The following is a 20,026-nucleotide window of genomic DNA, read 5'->3' on the forward strand; positions in this document are numbered from 1 at the left end:
GAATTTTAATATGTAGCAAGTGACCGTCTTACAAAAAGTTTTGGCCATCTATTCATCCATATTCATTCCAACAGTTTAGGGTTTGTAGGGATGAAGCCTCTTTCTGAAAGCAAAGACCAAAACCAGATGGAGTGCCATTTCGCCACAAGGCTCACACTAATGCACACACTGGGCAAGTTAACAGTCACCATACCAGCAAATGTTTGGAATATGGCAAGACAACACACACACACTCCACATAGATAGAACAATGAAGTTAAAAGATCTAGGCAAGAATCACTAAAAGAATTTGAAAATACCAAAATCCCACATGGGTTTCAGTCTGACCAGTGATACATAAGCCTCTGAAACATTTTTGAGTAAAATGAAACCAGCTAAGTACTGGACACTCTCCAATAAAAAGTGGTTCAAAATTTTATGGAGAATTCTTTTAAAACTTTACTGAATAGGGTGTCACAGAGCAAGAGACAAACTTCAGTGCTAGTATACTGTTACCATTTTTAATGGAAATGTGGCCTTACTGTGCAGATCTTATCAACTACAGCATAAGGAATACATACATTTATAGAAATCTGAATTTTAATATTCAAATATCAAGTATACCAAAAGTTAATTATTTAGTCAGTCCTTGGCACGCTGCTATAAACATAATTTACTCAAATCACTTAATTCAATTCAGGTTGTTGGGGGCTTAAGTCTTCATAAAGTGTAAGGTTGAAATTTTGGTCCATCTGAGGTGTTTCACTCACCTCCAGCATATACTCTTACAGTATGTTCAACTGGTAGCTTTCAAAGCAATGAGAAAGAAGTCTGGTCTAAAAACTACAGTTGGTTTTGCACAAAAAGGAGAGAGTAATAATTAGACTTTTGCCTCCGTCTGGAAACATCTGCAGTCTCCACATATTTTATTCTATGTCCATGAAGCTCTGTCTGAACAATAACACCTCTACCGTTGCGTTTTTTGTGATAAGCTTGGCTATTGTAAATGCACACATGGCATTTCTAGCTGATAAGGTCTGTAATGAAGAGAGTGAAGCAGAGGACAGGTTGTGTTAGAAAGCAGAAAAACTTTCTCTCTCCCTCTCCCCCCTAGGTAATTCATAACACTAGTCACACTTTGCCTGGTATCTGCCATAGTCTGTTTTTCTTTCTTTTGGAATAGTGAATGAAAGACAATTTGGAGTGTTTTTCAGTACTTGAATAATTATCATGATGCATAACTTCAGTTTCACCTTTGACCTTTCCAATTCACTTTAGACGATTCAGCTTAAAGACTTTACTTCGATCACCTTGATTCATCATTCCGGTCAGACAGATCCCACATGGTACCCGTTAAAGTTGTCTCAGTGTGCAAAGCCAGCCTTCAAACCATTTTTCATCTTATAAGACAATGTTCATTGGAGGGGAAGGATAAATATTATGGATGTCTACTTATATTTTCTGCGGAATAGCAGACCCCATGATGTAAATATGTTTTTACTTATATATTCAGGAACTGGCAAGAAACTTTTATATCAAAACTGCTTTTAGCAACACAGTCAGTTTCAGTTTCGGCCACCCTTGAAAACTATAAAAGGTAGCTGGCTGGAAAATAGTCCAGATTGACAACTGGGGTAACACCTTCACTAAAAAAACAGTGACAATACAAGTTTATGGCACCCAAATTAAAATCACACATTTTTACCTTACAACTTCTATGTATTTTCAAAGGCAAAGTGTTTCTAACACTTCACATGAAATTTCAAACAGGAGACTATGCCAGGGTTTAGATACAGCAACACTCTTTAATATTGGACTGAACATCAGGATCTTGATGGAGGTGACTGAGCTTGTTGCAGTCCACAGCTCAAAAAATGAAATGCATTGATTTCTCAGGAGCAAAAGAATACCAAATAGATTTGTCAGTTATTTTGAGAAGAAATGCCTCTAACAGTACAGAGCTGCAGAACTTTTCTCTGGAGATACAGTATGTCTAGTTGGGCTCGCTCTCATTCTATTCAGTCATACCTTGGCTCCATCAGTTAATTTGCTGTGTTTTTTACTTTCTCATTTACGAAGTATAGGGAAAGTATTGTAATCATCCAAAGATTTGATGTAGAGATTTTGATGAATCCTAACGTTTTAGACCTCCCTGAGTCCAAAAATACCATTTTTGGAATTATGTCTGTGTTTCTGTCTGTGTGTGTTTTTATGTAAACACGATAACTCGAGTACGCTTTCACTTAGGTAAACCAAATTTTGCATACAAGTATTAGGTACAAAACATAGATTTCTATCAACTTTTGGGCTATTTCCGTTAACCGGATGTGGTACTTTATCTTTTATTCATGCAGCTGCAGAGTCTGATTTATTCAACTTTACTTTTATAATAACTGTTCAAAATATTATTCATTTGATTTGATTTGTTGTTGATAGTTCTTTAATGTACATAATATAAAAATATAATCATTGTCTTGCAGTTTACTCCTCAAATATCCAGCCCCATATTTGAGTACATGAGAAAGTCTTGATTTTTTCTATCTTAGATTTACTCGTTTTTTTTGTTGTTTTTTTTTTTTAAACTTCAAAAAGCACTTAACACTGATCGTTGATTGGCATAGCAAACTTAACTGCAATGTGCAGGTGGAGAACAGTGTTGGCTTTTTCAAAAATGCAAGGCTATGTATTGATTAAAAAAATGAGTAGCGTAACCAGTTTATCTCAGATTGTCACATATGACTCATTCCAATTTTGTGGAAGTTATCAACAACATTGCGCAATATTTGCCCCTCTTTTTAAGTGGGCTCATTTCACTCCCTGCTCTTCTAATCTCGCTCAATTACTGAAGGAGGAACATGGTGTGCCCCATCTTACAATTGTGCTGTAGTACGACTAGATGAATTCCTATCATGTTAGAAATTTCAGTCAGCTGTCTTTTAAGTGTGAGTAGTCTCATAAGCTGATTTTCTGATGCTATTATCAAATTTCACTGGGCATTGATCACAGTATATTGTACATTAGGTTATTGTTAGGCTTATTTTTACATTTCTGATTTCAAAAATCTAAATATCAAATAGCAAACACACATACAACTAAATGGCCAATGCCAAAAGCATCTTAGGAAACCTTTACTGGAAGAACAGAAAATAAACAAAAACAATGGTAAATTATATTAGAACTAGGGGGCTTCGCTCGCCAACCCCCGTGTTTGGTTTTCCGGATACACACTTTTAAGATTTTTTTTTCTTTGAATTGTTGCTATTTCATTAGTTTCACTTTTATTTCAGAACTTCTGTAAAAACAGTATTTGTAATCTTGCGAGTCCCAATATGCTGAATCTTTTTAATGAGGTCAGGACAGGTTTCTCTGTTTGGAATTTCAGCACAGAGAAAATGATCGACATCATCAGCAGTTAATATTTTTTTTTTACAAAGTAAAAAAGTAAGTAGAGTTCTGCATTGGACTCCTGTCTGTAAAGTCGTGCTATTTTCCTCTCACAGTTCCAAAAGTACATGGGGTTACCAAGGTGATACCCCAGCTTTTGTCTAGGTTTTTGTACAAGGGCTAGACAGAACGTTTTTGACTCCTGGGGTAAATGTAGCTTTTTAAATAAGCAGACAGATAAATATATATACATGAGCAAAGTAACCAATAAATGCATGTGCGGTAAACTCCGTTTTTGAAATTCTCAAGATTCTTTATTTGTCACATGCATAGTTATACAGGACAACACGCAGTGAAATGCATCCTGATCCACTTATCAAAAACTGTGCAAAGTTAGAAGAATATCAGTTAGATTAACAAAAAGTCATAGATTGAAAGATAACATTATAGTAGAACATAATAAATAAGTAAAATTATGTGAATAAAGTAGAATTAAGTGTTAAGGTGCAATAGTGTAGTAATTATTGTGCAAAACCAAAGTTAGACTGGTGCATAGTTAAATGAGGCAGTTTCTTTGTTTGCGCTACTGCAATTTTTACTTTCTTTATATTTTCTAATTTTCCTACTTTCATATCCTTTAACTTTCTCCACATGTATAGCGCCGTTTTTTTTTTTTTTTTTGCCTTTCTAATTTCACTGGTTTCATATTCTTTAACCTGCTCTGCATGTGTTTAGCGCCAACGTTTGTAAACATCTCTATGAAGTTCTACTTTGTCTTTTACTCATTGTCTTTTAATTCTTTTTGGATTGGACGTGCTTTTTTTTCAATTCCACTTGTTTCGGGCTAATAATTACTTTCCTTATTTTCTGAATTTGCACCTCGAATATTCTTTATTGGTCTTTTTTCTGTCCAACGCATTTGAGTCTCTTTTCTCTGCGCTGCTTTCTTCTTCGCTTAGATGTCGACATTTAATTTATAACATACTGTCCTTATACGCTTTATATGCACTGAGAGCCCTGGATCTGTGTTTGCTCAAATCCTTCACAAGACTGAATGTTTTGCTGCCTATTGTCCTATTTGATAGATTGTAAGTAGAGCGTGTCTTTGGTCTCGCGGGTCTTTAAAATGTCTTCTGAGAAGATCATGTATCATAGACTTGCTTTTTGCTTTCCAGGACAGGATTTCTTTTTATAATAGATAGATAGATAGAACAATCTAGACAAGCAAAGGCCAGTAAGTCCAACAAAGTTCACCATTCATATCCACATAATTCTAAAAAAACATCAACTCTAATTATGAAAGTCCCTAAAGTCCTACTGTCTACTACACTACTTGGTAACTTACTCCAAGTGTTTTGGTTCTCTGTGAAAAGAAAATCTCCCTAATGTTTGTGCAAAATTTACCCTTAACAAGTTTCCAACTGTACGCCTGTGTTCTTGTTGAACTCATTTTAAAATAACAGTCTCAATCCACTGTACTAATTCCCTTCATAATTTTTAACATTTAAATCATGTGTCCTCTTCAATTGCTTAAACTGAAAAGGCACAGCTCTTTTAATCTTTAGTCATAATTCTTCCCCTGTAGCCCTTGAATCAGTCAAGTCACTCTTCTCTATATAGACTATATAAATCTAATTCTCTCTGTAAAATAGATGGGCTGTATTGTCCAGGTGTCAATCATATGAATGCCAATCGGACCAATTGCGTTTGTACAGTTTGAGCACATATGCAACTGATGACACTAATGTGCAGTGCGAGAAGTAGCTTGACCATGATTTTTAAAAAGCACACAGTATATACCCAGCATAAGACTGCCATTTCTCCCTTTAAGTTTGCAGCACCGCAATCAAAGTGCATGGGGTCAGTTGTCAGCACTGCGACCAGGGTCAGAGCAGAACAGACAACCAAGAAGAGAGCTAGTACTCATCTCAGAGTGTTACTAACCATTGAGTTATGCTTCTTCCTAGAGCTTTGCTAACTTTCTCCTTCAATTTTATAACATGGTCATGTTTCTTTTTTTCTGTCCTGTCACAAGTCATCCATCCACACTATTGCTTATTAATGCTATCTGTGTGGCCCGTCAATCACATCTACTGCATCCTTCATTTGCATGAAGCACATTTTCAGAGTAGGCAAGAGCATGCAAGTTAACACAATATTAATAAATATCGAAAAATAAAAAAATGTGTCAACTAATTTTCTTTTTCCTAAAGTATCACCAAATTTCAATCAAATCCATCAAGGCATTTTTGAGATTTTTGAGTATTTATCCATCCATCCATCCATTTTCCAACCCGCTGAATCCGAACACAGGGTCACGGGGGTCTGCTGGAGCCAATCCCAGCCAACACAGGGCACAAGGCAGGAACCAATCCCGGGCAGGGTGCCAACCCACCGCAGGACCCATACAAACACACCAAGCACACACTAGGGCCAATTTAGAATCGCCAATCCACCTAACCTGCATGTCTTTTGGACTGTGTGAGGAAACTTTTTGGGTATTTAGTTTTCTATATTTCTTCTACCCCTACATTTTGACATATCGAAATGTTGTTTTTTTTTTAGCAGACAGGTACAGAGATAGATGTACAAGCCTGCCGAATTTCAGATTTTTAACTACACAAGAAACAGTGTTTTTGTTGATGACTGATTGAGTAAATCAGTAGGTCTGTCAGCCAGTCACCTTTCCATTATATAAACACACACACACACACACACACACACACACACACACACACACACATATAGGGTAACATTGAAGAAAGAAAAACACATCATTCACCATTCCTGACCTTTAGGCAATGTTGTCCATCAAGCTTCCAGATCTTAATTGCCTTATCTGGTGCACCAGAGACACCTTGCAACTTCTCTGAGTCAAAGTCAAGACTCAAGACTGGCTCATTATGACAGGAAAGAGAACACAGCTGACGCCTTTCGGATAAACTCCAAAGAGTGAGAGAGCCATTCTCATATCCCGCTAATAACAGGGGATCAAGACCAAAATCAGGCTGTGGAAAGAAAAAGATGTCAACAGTGGAAGCAAGGGCAGTAATTCCAAAATAATCAGCTGTTTACTTCATATAGTAAAGCATCAACTTTGAATAACTTTCAGCATCACTAAGAAATAATTAGTCTATTACAGATGTCTGATAATTCTGCATTTGATTTCTTAGCCATGCAAGTAGATTGGCACATTTAGAGGGCCAAAGCAACAGCTAAAAAATACAGACAGAGAGAGAGAGAGAGAGAGAGAGAGAGACAGGTTTAAGAAAATATAAAAAACTAGCAGTACAAACACCTCTTAAATCATAAACTTAAAACGAGGGGCTCAGGATTCAATCTGTATTACAGCAAAAGAGAGGCCATATGATGTATTACATTACTAGAAAAACTGTCTCTGTATGAAATTTATAGTTGGAGATGTACAGCAGTATGTGTAGATGCCCCTTAGGGAAACCATTCATCTGGCGCTAACCGCAACAGCATGGCTTTATGAACGTGAGGTCAAATTAGTTACGACTAGCCTCAATACCAAGCAACTAGTTTGTCAACTAAACTGGACATCATTTTGCCCTAGGCAACTGCAGCTCATTAGCCCACTTGCATTTTATACACATCAAATATAGTATTGAAATAAATAAAAGGAAAAAAAAAAAAAAAAACAAACAAACACGCATAGTATGGCCCCTTACTTCTGGACGCCTGCTTGTCGGGCACCCTGACTAAATGTTTTATTTACAGAGCACAAATATAATTTAGTGAAACGTTTTGATTGATGATATTAAGGGTCAAAGGGCAGAGTACCCTGGGCGGATGCCTAATTTATAATATCCGTCACAGTCAATCTTAAAGAAGGTGCTTTAGTGGACAATACGTTACACTTCAGGAAAAGACTCATTATTTATTCCAATGGCGAGTAATGTCCAGGCAGAAGCAAAAGGGGTGGAGGGTGTCTCGTTTGAATTACTAAGAGAAAATTTTACTCTAGGACAAGACACTACAGGAAAGTCTCCTAAGATTTTATTTTTAGTCCTCCCAAAGCTCACTTCAATGTAATCACAAGGCAGTTTAACTGTGTGTGGGTGGTTTGGGACACTCGCAGGATGACAATTCCGCAAACCTAAAAGGTGAAAACAAGGTGGCATGTCATTTGGGAGTACATCTCAGTGAGGGGAAAAAAAAGAAATAACAGAAGACAGTTGAGTAATTTGTCAGCTACTTATATATTTCAGCAACAGCCACATCTGGAAGTTAACTTACATTTTAAGCATTTTTTCCACTTAAGTGAAGAGGGCCTTAACAGTAAACTTATATCTATGTATATAAATAATATAAAGACAGAAAAATGGCAGTGTATTAATACATAACATGGTGTGTTGTTGGAATGGAAAATCATCTGTTAGGTAACACCAAAAGACAAGAACTGCACACAAACGCATCCAACCTGCATAAATGAAATGTAACAAATGATCAATGAAGGTCTTCTGAAGTCATTAAACTTTAGCCATTATGAAGTCTCTTTCAGACTGCAGTGAGTTTTTCCAAACTTGTGAAACATCCATTATTCCTAATACACAAGAACATGTGTACAGGATATCTGTCAATTCTAAACTGTCCACACAAATGTGAAAAGTTGCCTTACCATCCTTCAATATAAGGTCAAATTGCCAACGTGCTTTCTGTAGTAGCTAAATCTGATAAGATAACTGTTAAAACCTGCATATTTATTCTTACAATTGTGTTACAGCAATGACTAAGATGGAATAAAATGTTAAAGTTATAAAAGTGTTAAAAGGAAATGTCTATAAAAAGACTATTATGAAATAGAAAGCAAAAAAGATTTCAGGAAAAAGTACCTTTTGACGTAAGCATTATAATAATGACTAAATAACTAGCAAATCTACAAGCAAAAGGTTTAACCTCCTTCAAGGAGTTTATATACAATTATGGTGGGGAAAAAAGCAAAAAAAAATCTATTAAAAAGACAAAACAGCATTATTGCATTTCATTGATGGTCATAATTAGAGCTCTACCTTATTCTTACAGGATTCATATATTTAATATTATATAGAAAAGGAATAGTCACCTATTCAAACAAAATGGCAAGTTCAAAATTAAAATTAAAAATCTACAGCTCCAAGTGTGTTAACTGATTATGCATAAAAATCAACTGAAAAAATATAATGCATCTATAAATTCAATTAAAGAAAATGAGGTAGCATATCTTCCAAAAAGAGGTGGCGAGACAAAACCTGTAGTTTGGCTGCACACAACCTTCTCAATATTTGAATATATTCCTTGACTTATGGGGTGAAAGGAGTATTCACCTCATTGGCAGCTTGTCAAACTACCAGCACTCTAGCCTCTCTGACCAAATATTAATCTGCGGTGTCAAGTTAAGGAGCAATAATTCAATGGAAAGTAGTTTTAGTTCTTTTAATACTAGGAGATAGTCAGATATTAATTAAACTGCACAGTGCACACACAGTTCTCAAGTATCATTTCAACTAAAGCTGCAGCCACAAGCATCTAATGATGACTTTGCTCTTTCATTTCCAGCTTTGATGACTGCTGTCATTCTCTTGTCTCTCTCTCCCCCGAATACAACACTTTCTTAACTCTGTGCCAGTTAGACAAGCCTTACCTACTCTTTAAAAAAAACAAAACAATATAAATAAATCAATAACATTAATAATAATTTTAAGGTTATAATGATTCTGTGACTGTTTACACAACACCAGTCAGTTCTTAAATCAGTTTATATAACACACCACGATTCATCTTCAATTGAACAACTGAGAAACTTGAAAAAGAAGGAAAAAAATTATCATAAAGATGACTTATGTGAAGCTGTGGGCAATAGGATTCATCCATTAGTCTGCTGGATTTCTTCTTGACAGCTATAAATCTAAGGGTATTTACCTGCCACAGGCGTATACACATTGGCATCCCCAACTTAAGGCTTGGCTTTAAGGAACACACTTTCATTTTGGTAGCGAGATCCAAGATTTGAACCTGGAAAAAGGACAGAATGAAGACTATCAATACAGACCTAACAAGATCTAGACTTTTTGTGTCCAGATTTTATTGTACTGTATTTTTGAAAGTAAAGTTCTAATATACTGTAACTAAAATTAGTTAATTATACATATCAATCAAGCAAACCTATGAAAAAAATGCAGTAGATCTAAATAAAAAAGAATCCTCAAAAGCACAAACATTAAAACTAATCACAATGACTACTAATCTGCAAAACAAGAGAATCTGCTGAACATGATGATAATTGTTACTTTGGTCTTTAGTTATTTATGGTCATAATCCCCTGACATCTATGCAGAACGAAGAAATCACTGTGCTGGGAACAGTAAGGTCACAAGAATACCAAAGACTGTTTACCTATAAAGCTTAAAAAGATTTTAATCAACTAAAGTTCTTATGACTTTTTACAGCACAAGATTATGATTATTGCATTACAGCCAGTGTCAATCTTTTAACATGTATTTTCTTCCACATTTTAGTCACAGCAGGAACACAATGAGACAATGCAAGGCTCCTTTGTACATCAATAGTGGTGCGCATACCTAAAGTTGAGTACTATAATATTGTAAAAGCATTGTCAATGATCGTCATAAATATTCCCTCACAGTTACTCTGCCTCCAATGCCCCTACTATCACCAAACCATTTTTAAACTATTGCCATTTCCTCTTGCACCATTTGTCTTGTTTAAAAAGAAAGAGATAAAGAGGAGGAAATACTCCACTTAGTGTGACCTGCAAAAAAAAGAAAAAAAACAACAACACACACACACACACACAAATAAGTGCATGAAGCTTGCATTTAAAAGCTCAATGGTTGAGGCTAAAGTGGCCATGATAAATGGATGACCTTATAAAAAAACATTCCACAACTGCCCCCTGTGCTATGTGGCCGGCCGTTCATCCCGGCCAATACCCCCAGGCCGCCAAGTGGAGCTCTCCCTGCAGCATGGAGCTGCCCCGAATGCCAGCAGGGAATTCTGGACAATGCAGTTTTTATCCCCAACCCTGCTGGATGCCATGGGGACCGCTGCAGGGAGGAACAAGGATTATTTGCCCTACGCCCCTAAGGGTGGCAATGCATCTGGGAGTGGAGGATTGTATTGATTGTTTATTATTGATTATTGATTTATCATATGAGTATTGTGGAGTGTAGGTGCTTTGTGCACTTTGTTATTGTCCAAATAAATAATTATTGGACTTCTACCTGGTGTCTGAAGAGTGGTCAGAGGGTTCAAGGGGTCAAGAGGACCGTAAACTGTCACACCCCATTTGGCATTTTTTTTGTTTTAATGCTAAACTAAACTGTTGAAGCCATTTTATTTAAATCACATTTATATTTGCTGTGAAAAGAAATTCTTGTGGAGATGCAAATATAACTAATGTATTGTCATACTTGTGACTCAAACATTCATGGCACTTAAATTATGTCAACAAAAAAAGTCTATCATTAAAGTAAGGACTGCTGAGTATTTGCCATAATACCAGACGGCCTTCACTTACTGTAAATGGTCATTTGTCAAATTAGTAAAGCTAAAATGTTATTGAGAAAAGTACATATAAATAGATATCGCAAACCTTTTATCAATAGTATATTTTGAACGCAGAAAACATTACTCTAAAATTTCCATCCTATAGCTCTAAAATAATGTTTTCATCTGAGGTGGGTAACTTGTTGAGGACAATGGAGTACTTCTCACTTACTACAGATAAGTAATTTAGTGTTAACATGATGTCTCAGAGAGCCAAACGATGGAAAATCTGGCATAACTGTTGGATTTTGATCTAGGAGATAACTGAATAAAATGATACTTACTTGGATTATGACTGACAACACATTAAATATTACAACTACTGTCAGACTACAGGATTGGTTAGAGTTCACATTTCATTCAGAGGATTCACTTATCATGGTAAATGGCATATTTTTAAACTTAGCTAAAACATTTCATGTTTTTGGTGTTTATAAATTAAGAGTTATTTGCTTTAGCATTTCTATAATTCATAAATGTATGTACTACCAGGATTAGGTTACTTGTTAGGGGCTAAAATAAAAGGCAGTTGTGGTAATACTGGAGCAAGCCCAAAACATCACACATGTTCTGGTGGATGACAAACACCACATCCAAGTATATTAGGGCAGTACTTCTCATCCATTGCTGCCAGTGGAATGCAAGTTCCTATTTAGAATTGGTATGAGATTGTGGTGGGTTGCCTAAGAGATCAGCATTGTTGTGTGATGTATTTAAACTCAAAGCTTTGATGAAGGTAATTCCCTAAGGAAAACCCAATGCTCTGATTGTTATCATCATCTTCGATTTACCAAGAAAGAAACATTCATGTGAAAAAGTGGGTCATGACACGGAACAGGTTGAGAAACATTGTGCTAGAGGCATTTAACTTCACCTTGAAGATGATCTTCAACACAAATGATACTTTAACTGAAAAAAATGTGTTATGGAGGCTTTACTTCTCCTGGTTTTTCTCACTTAAAATATTGTCTTCAGAAAATAGAATAGACACCTGATACAAAGTTTGAAAAGTGCAATCCTGGAACAACGTGGAGGAAAACGCAATGATGCAAGCCAAAACATTTCCTGATCAGCAGCATCCTAGATATTTTCTTAATAATGACAGACATCAAAACAGAGAGATGAAAAAAAAATACACATTAAAAAAAAAAAAAAGAGGATAACAAAAAATGCCAAATAAAATTTTCATAGTAAGAATTTAAGAGGGATGGTCCACCCCCAAAAAAGCTGGGTGGTTTTCTTGGGAGAAGGGAAATGGAGAAGGAAAACATCGGCCATCTCAGTGCTGTTGCAAAGTGCTGACCAGAGATCTGCTACAGACATGAGGCTTTATCAGCAGGAAGGAGGAACAATGTAGTGGCACTGCAACAAATATCGCTACCCACTTATGGTTCTTTCCAAAGACCTACTAAAGTTAAGATATTCTTTATATTTTTAAATGATACAATACATAAAATAAATAGAACCTATTGGACAAAATGGTAAAATTTAAAGTGCCACACACTATGTTTTTAAAAAAGTGCATTATTAGCTGTTTCTGTTTAAGGTTACTCACTTTTATTCACTTTACTACTGGTCTTTCTAAACACATATTGTGTTTCCATAATTAACACTAAATGAATATAAATAGTTTATTAAATAGTTCATAGTGCAGACCCTGACTGCATTTAGATTCACCCAAATCCACTACACAACAAAACCTTTAACCACAATATTTTTATTATATTCTCATGGCAATTCCTACTGTTGGTCAGTCCTACTTATTTATCCTGCTATGATCTTAACTATTTAGGCGTTTTAACATTTTTATACAGCATAATAATTTTAAGTTCTGGAAAAAGAAAAAAAAAAACATTATTATTTTAGGCACTTAATGCAATTCACCTTAGAGTAGTTAATCAAACATGTAGGTAGCTCGACAAATGAATGACAAATGTGCACAGGACAAGCATCATAATCATAATTTAATTTGTTTCTTCAATAATAAAATACAGTATATCATCTGATGGATTGCTACTCTATTCAAAGCTGGAAGGGTTTGTCACACACCAAAGCTTTTAGACATAATGCACAGTGTGCCCACTACCTACAAGTGTGGAGTATATTATGTAAAGAATAATAAACAGCAAGACTAAAGCATGCCAGAACACAAATGGAATAGCAAGTCCAAAAACTAATAAATGATTTTGATATATTAAATATATATTTTTTTATATTTGAGAGTTGATCTCTAGTAAAAATGCATTAAGTAAAAATTTGTTGTGCTTATATAATTAGTATATTTTTAACAAATATGAGACGATACTGTACTTAGTTTGGAGGAAGAAAATAGATGAATAATATCACAAAAATCACAAGCATTTACTGATAAAAGAAAAGTGCTAATGTGTCACTTGAATAACAATCCACAAAGTTTGGAATGTTTTACAAACTTGGTACCTGAATTTATAATGTTCTCATAACACAACTTTTTTTTTTTTTTAATAGAATTTGTATGCTACAAATAGCTCAAAAATCATCAACATCAATTTCCTTAATTTATCTACATTAATAATGTGAAAGATTTTAACTAACTTTCCAATTTTGTACCAAATCAACATGTTTATTTACACTATACATCATAAAAGAACTGATTTAGCAGTACTGTATCTAAACTAAATAGCAGTTGCTTTCCTTTTCAAAGACAAAATTAAGTACTGTAAACTAGTACAACAGCAATACCCTTCAATTGTCAAACACCACAAAAAATTTTAACCTTTGGATTAAGTACACTTATGTGTAACCTCAAACCTCAACAACCAGCAAAAATTCTTATCTGCATGTCTCCCACAGATTAATGACAGTAATATAACACAAAAAACAGACAATGAATAGAATAAAGACAACACCTTTAACAATACACATTAGGCACACCATACAATGGTCAGTATACCTGCAGTTGTAAGCGGTTCCAAATCTACTGATGCAAGTGCTAATAGACCTGAATGAAGTACAGAGAAAAATGACTGCATAGGATGGCTGAGACTTTTAATAATACAGTTTGCCTTTTTGAAGCAGTGTGCATTATATATGTCCTGAACAGAAGACAGCAATGTACAGACACATTCTGTGCTGATTTCACCATCTTCTGCAGTTCATTGTAGTCCTAAGCTAAACAGATAATAATAATAAGCAAATTAAGATACACTCCACTGTGCACCAAAAGAAGTTTATGTGCATAAATGAAAACATTTGGGCTTTCTGCAAACATATGAGGAAGTAAAGGGGCTGTGCACAATATAGGTCTTTTGCGATAATGGTCGTTTTGAATCAGTTTTTAGAGGAAAGAATTTTTATTCTAATGAATGTGGGCACTGATAAAGAAGGTTACTGATGGTGAAATTCAAGGAAGATGCAATTTAACAATAGAAATATTTTTATTGTAAGTCTAAATTTAAAACAAAATTCAATACGACAATTCCCATCCAAAACACACTGTGTATGTTGTACTGTGGGATCAGATAAATATACTTTTCATTTCATGTTCTAGAGAGAAAAAGACCATGAAGCAGGAAAACTGCCAAGACAGCAAAATGGGACTACTGGTCACTGAATTTAGAGGAAGTTGTGGAGTGACTCTGTGATGTTTTTTTTAAAGCCTTCATAATGTAAAAGTTAATTCTGTGTCAAAACTAGTATTTCTTTCTGCTTTCTCTCAATGTGTTGGAGTACAGTAATCCCTCGCTATATCGCGCTTCGACTTTCGCGGCTTCACTCTATCGCGGATTTTATATGTAAGCATATCTAAATATATAACGCAGATTTTTCGCTGCTTCGCGGGTTTCTGCGGACAATGGGTCTTTTTACTTTTGGTACATGCTTCCTCAGTTGATTTGCCCAGTTGATTTCATACAAGGGACGCTATTGGCGGATGACTGAGAAGCTACCTAATCAGAGCACACAGTTAAGTTCCTGTGTGCCGATTGGCTCAGCGACTGAGTGCTGCATTAACCAGGAAGTCTCATCTCACTCATTCAGCATTAACGTGCTCCTGCTACTACTTCAGGGGTCGTGTCCAAGCGCCAACAGAAGATGCAAATGATTGCAGAAAAGGTAAAAGTTTTGGATATGTTGAAGGAAGGGAACAGCTACACCGCTGCAGGACACCATTATGGCATCAATGAGTTCATGATTCTTTTTATTTAAAAAGGAGGAAAAGCATATAAGATCTACAGCCGCAGTGTCCTTTAACCAGGGCGCAAAACAAGTTGCAAGTGGACGTGATAAGGCAGTACAGTAATCCCTTGCTATATCGCGCTTCGCCTTTCGCGGCTTCACTCCATCGCGGATTTTATATGTAACCATATTTAAATATATATCGCGGATTTTTCACTGCTTCACGGGTTTCTGCGGACAATGGGTCTTTTAATTTCTGGTACATGCTTCTTCAGTTGGTTTGCCCAGTTGATTTCACACAAGGGACGCTATTGTCAGATGGCTGAGAAGCTACCCAGCTTACATTTCTCTTTCTCTCTTGCGCTGACTCTCTCTGATCCTGACGTAGGGGGTGTGAGCAGGGGGGCTGTTCGCACACCTAGACGATACGGACGCTCGTCTAAAAATGCTGAAAGATTATCTTCACGTTGCTACCTTCTGTGTGCAGCTTTTAAGTATGCAGCACGGTGCTTCGCATACTTAAAAGCTCAAAGGGCACGTATTGATTTTTTTATCTCTCTCTCTCTATCTGCTCCTGACGGAGGGGGTGTGAGCTGCCGCCTTCAACAGCTTTGTGCCGCGGTGCTTTGCATACTTAACAGCCAAACAGCCCTATTGAATTGTTTGCTCCTTTGAAGAGGAAGATATGTTTGCATTCTTTTAATTGTGAGACTGAACTGTCATCTCTGTCTTGTCATGGAGCAAAGTTTAAACTTTTGAAAAAGAGACAAATGTTTGTTTGCAGTGTTTGAATAACGTTCCTGTCTCTCTACAACCTCCTGTGTTTCCGCGCAAATCTGTTACCCAAGCATGACAATATAAAAATAACCATATAAGCATATGGTTTCTACTTCACGGATTTTCTTATTTCGCGGGTGGCTCTGGAACACAACCCCCGCGATGGAGGAGGGATTACTGTAGTCTGGATGGAATCTGCTTTAGGGATTTGGATTGAAGACTGCCGGAAGAACAATGGCGGTGCTACAGAGTCGCCTGAAGAGGCTCCTTTAGAAGAGCTGTAACGCTATCCTTTGATGTGCAGTAAAATTAAACTCATCGGACAAGTCGTCGTGTCATTGTTGGTGAGTAACCATAATTAATTATCTATGTACAGTACTTATTACATGTACATAGTTTAGTGTCACTGTACACACATTTTACTGTATACAATTTTTCTTGCATTGTACGTATTTATTGCTGGTGGCCTGTCTGTCGTAATGGCTGTAACATATGTGATATCGGAGACGCTCGATATCTTTAAAATAATATTTAGGTTTTACTGTATACAGTATAAACTGTGCTTACATACATAATTTCAACGAATCTTACCTAATATCTAAGAGAATACAAAGGGTTTATGCTGTATAATTGTGCAGGAAATGTTTATAATAGTGTAGGAGAGTTTATAAGGGCTTAAAATATATAAAAAGAACCATATAAACATATGGTTTCTACTTCGCGGATTTTCACCTTTCGCGGGGGGTTCTGGAACGCAACCCCCGCGATGGAGGAGGGATTACTGTATTCCAGAATCCACTTCCACCAACAAATGCCTACGGATTACTCACAGAATATGTTAAATAATCTGTTTTAAGTGCAAGTATTAAAGCAAGTTGGCATAAGAGATGAATGCTCATTAGATACTCAAACCAAACATTGCCTTCAGAGCTGAAGTTTGAATTATGAAGAAATTCTCATGCTTAACACTCAAAGGTAAATACATACATACATACATATATGATGTTATCAACACTGAAAATCTTCATCAAATTATAGGATAGCATACCATGCATCACAATGCTTTTTTTGCAGAAGTATCACTGTTTAGTTACACTAATTGTGAAAAGGTACACTTTTTAATTAGCAAAATTTTTTACACATACTAGAAATCCCATTGCATAAACTGATTCCAAGCCAGCCAAAATACAGGGTATTAATTTGTACTTTGCCTTAGGTAAAAACTGTTCTTGTGTGGCATGAGTTGCCCATAAATAAAACACCTACTCAATTAATTAGTGCTTTAGTATTTAGGAAATTTTTTGGCTACAGTCTACATTTAGTAAACATTAAATGTGCTCTACACGAGAGGAGGAAATTAACAGTGTCACACGTACCTCAGGCAATAATGATTCCTGGTAGGGCGCAGTCAATATTTACATATTTTAAATCATAATCTCACATTAACAGCAAGGCCAAAAACTGTGCCTTGCTGAAGGCCTCTGGCATCCTGTTCACTGTAGTTATCTTTTATTACTAAACTAAATACGGCCCTTACCTCATCTGAACAGGAGCCAGGCACAGCTAACAGCTTCTGACTGCTACCCCTGTCCAGCAGGGAGCACTGACAGAATCCAACATTGCCTGCCTCGATGATATCAGTAACTGCACATCTTCCCTCGGCCAGGTCCCACAAGCAAAGTCTCAGATCACGGCCCTGACTTTCTTGGAGTGAAAAGAAAAAATTAAAAACATCAAAAACATCTACATTGCTTTAACACTACAGACTAACAAGTGGTAAGATTTTTTTAAGCTTATTATAATAATGGATCTTCTGCATGTGACGCAAATCCCCAAAATATGATGCAATTAATATCTTCATACTTGCTAATAACAACCCCAGAATATTTCTTCCAATATTTAGCACAAAATTATAAATAAACCTAATCAATGAATCGTTGTCCCATAGGGTTTGCACCCACAAAACTGATTTTCCCTGATGGCCATTTAGTTCAGCAACTGGTCTTCTAGTTGTGAGGCTCCAGGTGTGAATTATTCCATTACCAGACCTGAAACAGGAAAAGCAATGCAAATAATTCCATGCCATCATATAACAGGTGGCCCAAATCACTATAAACCATGTGCTAGTTAACTTTTTGCCATTATCAATTATAATTAAAGTTAATTTGTTGATAAACCTGAAACTCTTATGTTTAACTGGCAGATACGAAGTTGGCAAAATAATCTTTTTGTCACACACACATACTACACAAAGTAGAACTCTGAAAATAAAGGAGATGCAAAGACTTCTTCAGTTACTTTATTATGTAAGTGATATAATTGCTCTTAAATCTGAGATTATATAATCATAAAGGAAAATAACTCCTCTCCTGTACTGCAGGCACATTTATACAAAAGATATGACAAATGGTAATATTTGAAAGGGAAGTCATCCATAAAAAAACAATTGGCATAAAGTCCTGGCTTGAAAGAAGTCACTTCTTGTGGGTGCTGGTTATCATTACAGCTAAATGTCTCACTTTCAGTTTGCTTATACTGGCCCATCCACATTTCTTAACTCACCCAGAGAAGAGGAAAGGTTCAGCTCCACAAGAAGTTTTGCAGTGAAATTTCAGGGTGTTCACAGGTGATGCAGTCCCACGTAGAACAAACAGGGGTTCAGGTGGAGGTAAAGTCATCATTCTCTAAGAAAAACAGAAGCAAAAAAAAAAACAAAAAAAAAAAAAAACGAAAATCAGGTAAGGCAACCCAGCTTAAAGCAAACAAAAGAGAAGGTAAAAATTGCTCCAGGTGTAAAGGCTGTGGTCATGCCACTCTGCAAGACTGTTGAACATACCACCTGTCTTGCAGCAAGACAACTAAAATGAACAATAAGGTACTGAAGCAAAGGACACTACAGACATCCCACTGCTGTAGGTTAAAATACAACCAGTTGCAATGACCCTTAAACCACAGTAGGAATACACATCTGGAATTAGAGTGCCCAGAATGAAAAAGTACATTAATTCATTGGGGATTTAATTCCTGCCTAAAAAAACAACAAAAACTAGTCAACATGTACATTAGTGGGGGTTCTGTGGTGCTTAAAACAGTTGTGACTTGAGATTTCAGTTAATTTAAGGCTTAACCTTTATTAGAATCTTTGTCAGATTGCTCATTAGCAGATGTGTCTACAATGTGTTCTAAGTTGAGTAATAGCAGTTTACACTTACACATCATGAACAAGCACAAGAATGGCAAAGAAAATGCAGGGATGTAAAATTTTACTTAAAAATATGCAGAAACTCAAGCGAAGCAAGATCTACTATTTTTTTCTTTCTGTAATTTAATGTAAACGCTTCATGAGATACTAGCATCATTACGGCTCAACATGTGTATACACAGCTGTCCATGTTCCACTTGACTTTTGTACTCTGCTATTGTTGACCTTGTATTTTAGGAGTCTATTGTTTTTTTTTTCTTTTTTAAAACCATGGATTCATGGCTTAATAACAAATTTTGCAGGTTGTGCATATAAAACAGAATATGTAAAGGGTACATATGTAATAAGAGACAAGTTTTTTTTATTATGTTATGCCAAAGAAATAGCAAAACTTTCAATATAAAATGGTATAACTGCTGATGAAAGGCAATATGGCATTATAGTTTGAGCAGTGCACTTTTGAATAATTAAGACTCATGGTTTAACCACTGTCCCCAAATGACTGTGCTGCCCTCTGTTCTCACTATTTATTTACAAATACATACTGTCCATGTAGACACATATAGTATATGCACAGTTGCAATGTATCTTGATTTTGTACATTGACTAGGTTAAGGTGTCTGCCGATGTAAATGTAAACAGGATTAGTTTAGCAGACAATCAAGTCCAAAATCAGTTTCAGGAAGAGGGCATCTACTTCTAAAATATGCAGCATGGACAGGTAGAGTGCATCCAGAAAGTAATTCACAGCGCATCACTTTTTCCACATTCTGTTATGTTACAGCCTTGTTCCAAAATGATTAAATTCATTTTTTCCTCAGAATTCTACACACAACACCCCCTCAAACTGGGATTTCTCAGTTTTTTTATTTTTAATAAATTTGCAAAAACCTCAAGTAAACTTTTTTCACGTTGTCATTATGGGGTGTTGTGTGTAGAATTCTGAGGAAAAAATGAATT

General features: G+C 36.0%; 1 protein-coding gene across 3 annotated transcripts in view; it reads right to left on the reverse strand.

Moving 5' to 3' along the window:
• Positions 1-20,026, reverse strand: part of gnb1l (guanine nucleotide binding protein (G protein), beta polypeptide 1-like) — an 89,215-nt gene that overhangs the window by 16,625 nt on the left and 52,564 nt on the right. For 2 of the 3 annotated variants that reach the window (XM_051921121.1, XM_051921120.1), the window contains exons 3-7: positions 18,427-18,548; positions 17,787-17,912; positions 17,402-17,564; positions 9,286-9,378; positions 6,156-6,371 (exon numbers count right to left, since the gene is read on the reverse strand). In XM_051921121.1, coding sequence (XP_051777081.1) covers positions 6,156-6,371; positions 9,286-9,378; positions 17,402-17,564; positions 17,787-17,912; positions 18,427-18,545 — 717 coding nt within the window. In that variant the 5' untranslated portion in view covers positions 18,546-18,548. The remainder of the gene's footprint in view (positions 1-6,155; positions 6,372-9,285; positions 9,379-17,401; positions 17,565-17,786; positions 17,913-18,426; positions 18,549-20,026) is intronic. The other variant, XM_051921122.1, reaches the window with a different exon arrangement.

Source organism: Erpetoichthys calabaricus, chromosome 18 (genome assembly GCF_900747795.2).
Source record: "Erpetoichthys calabaricus chromosome 18, fErpCal1.3, whole genome shotgun sequence".
NCBI classification, from domain to species: Eukaryota; Metazoa; Chordata; class Cladistia; order Polypteriformes; family Polypteridae; genus Erpetoichthys; species Erpetoichthys calabaricus.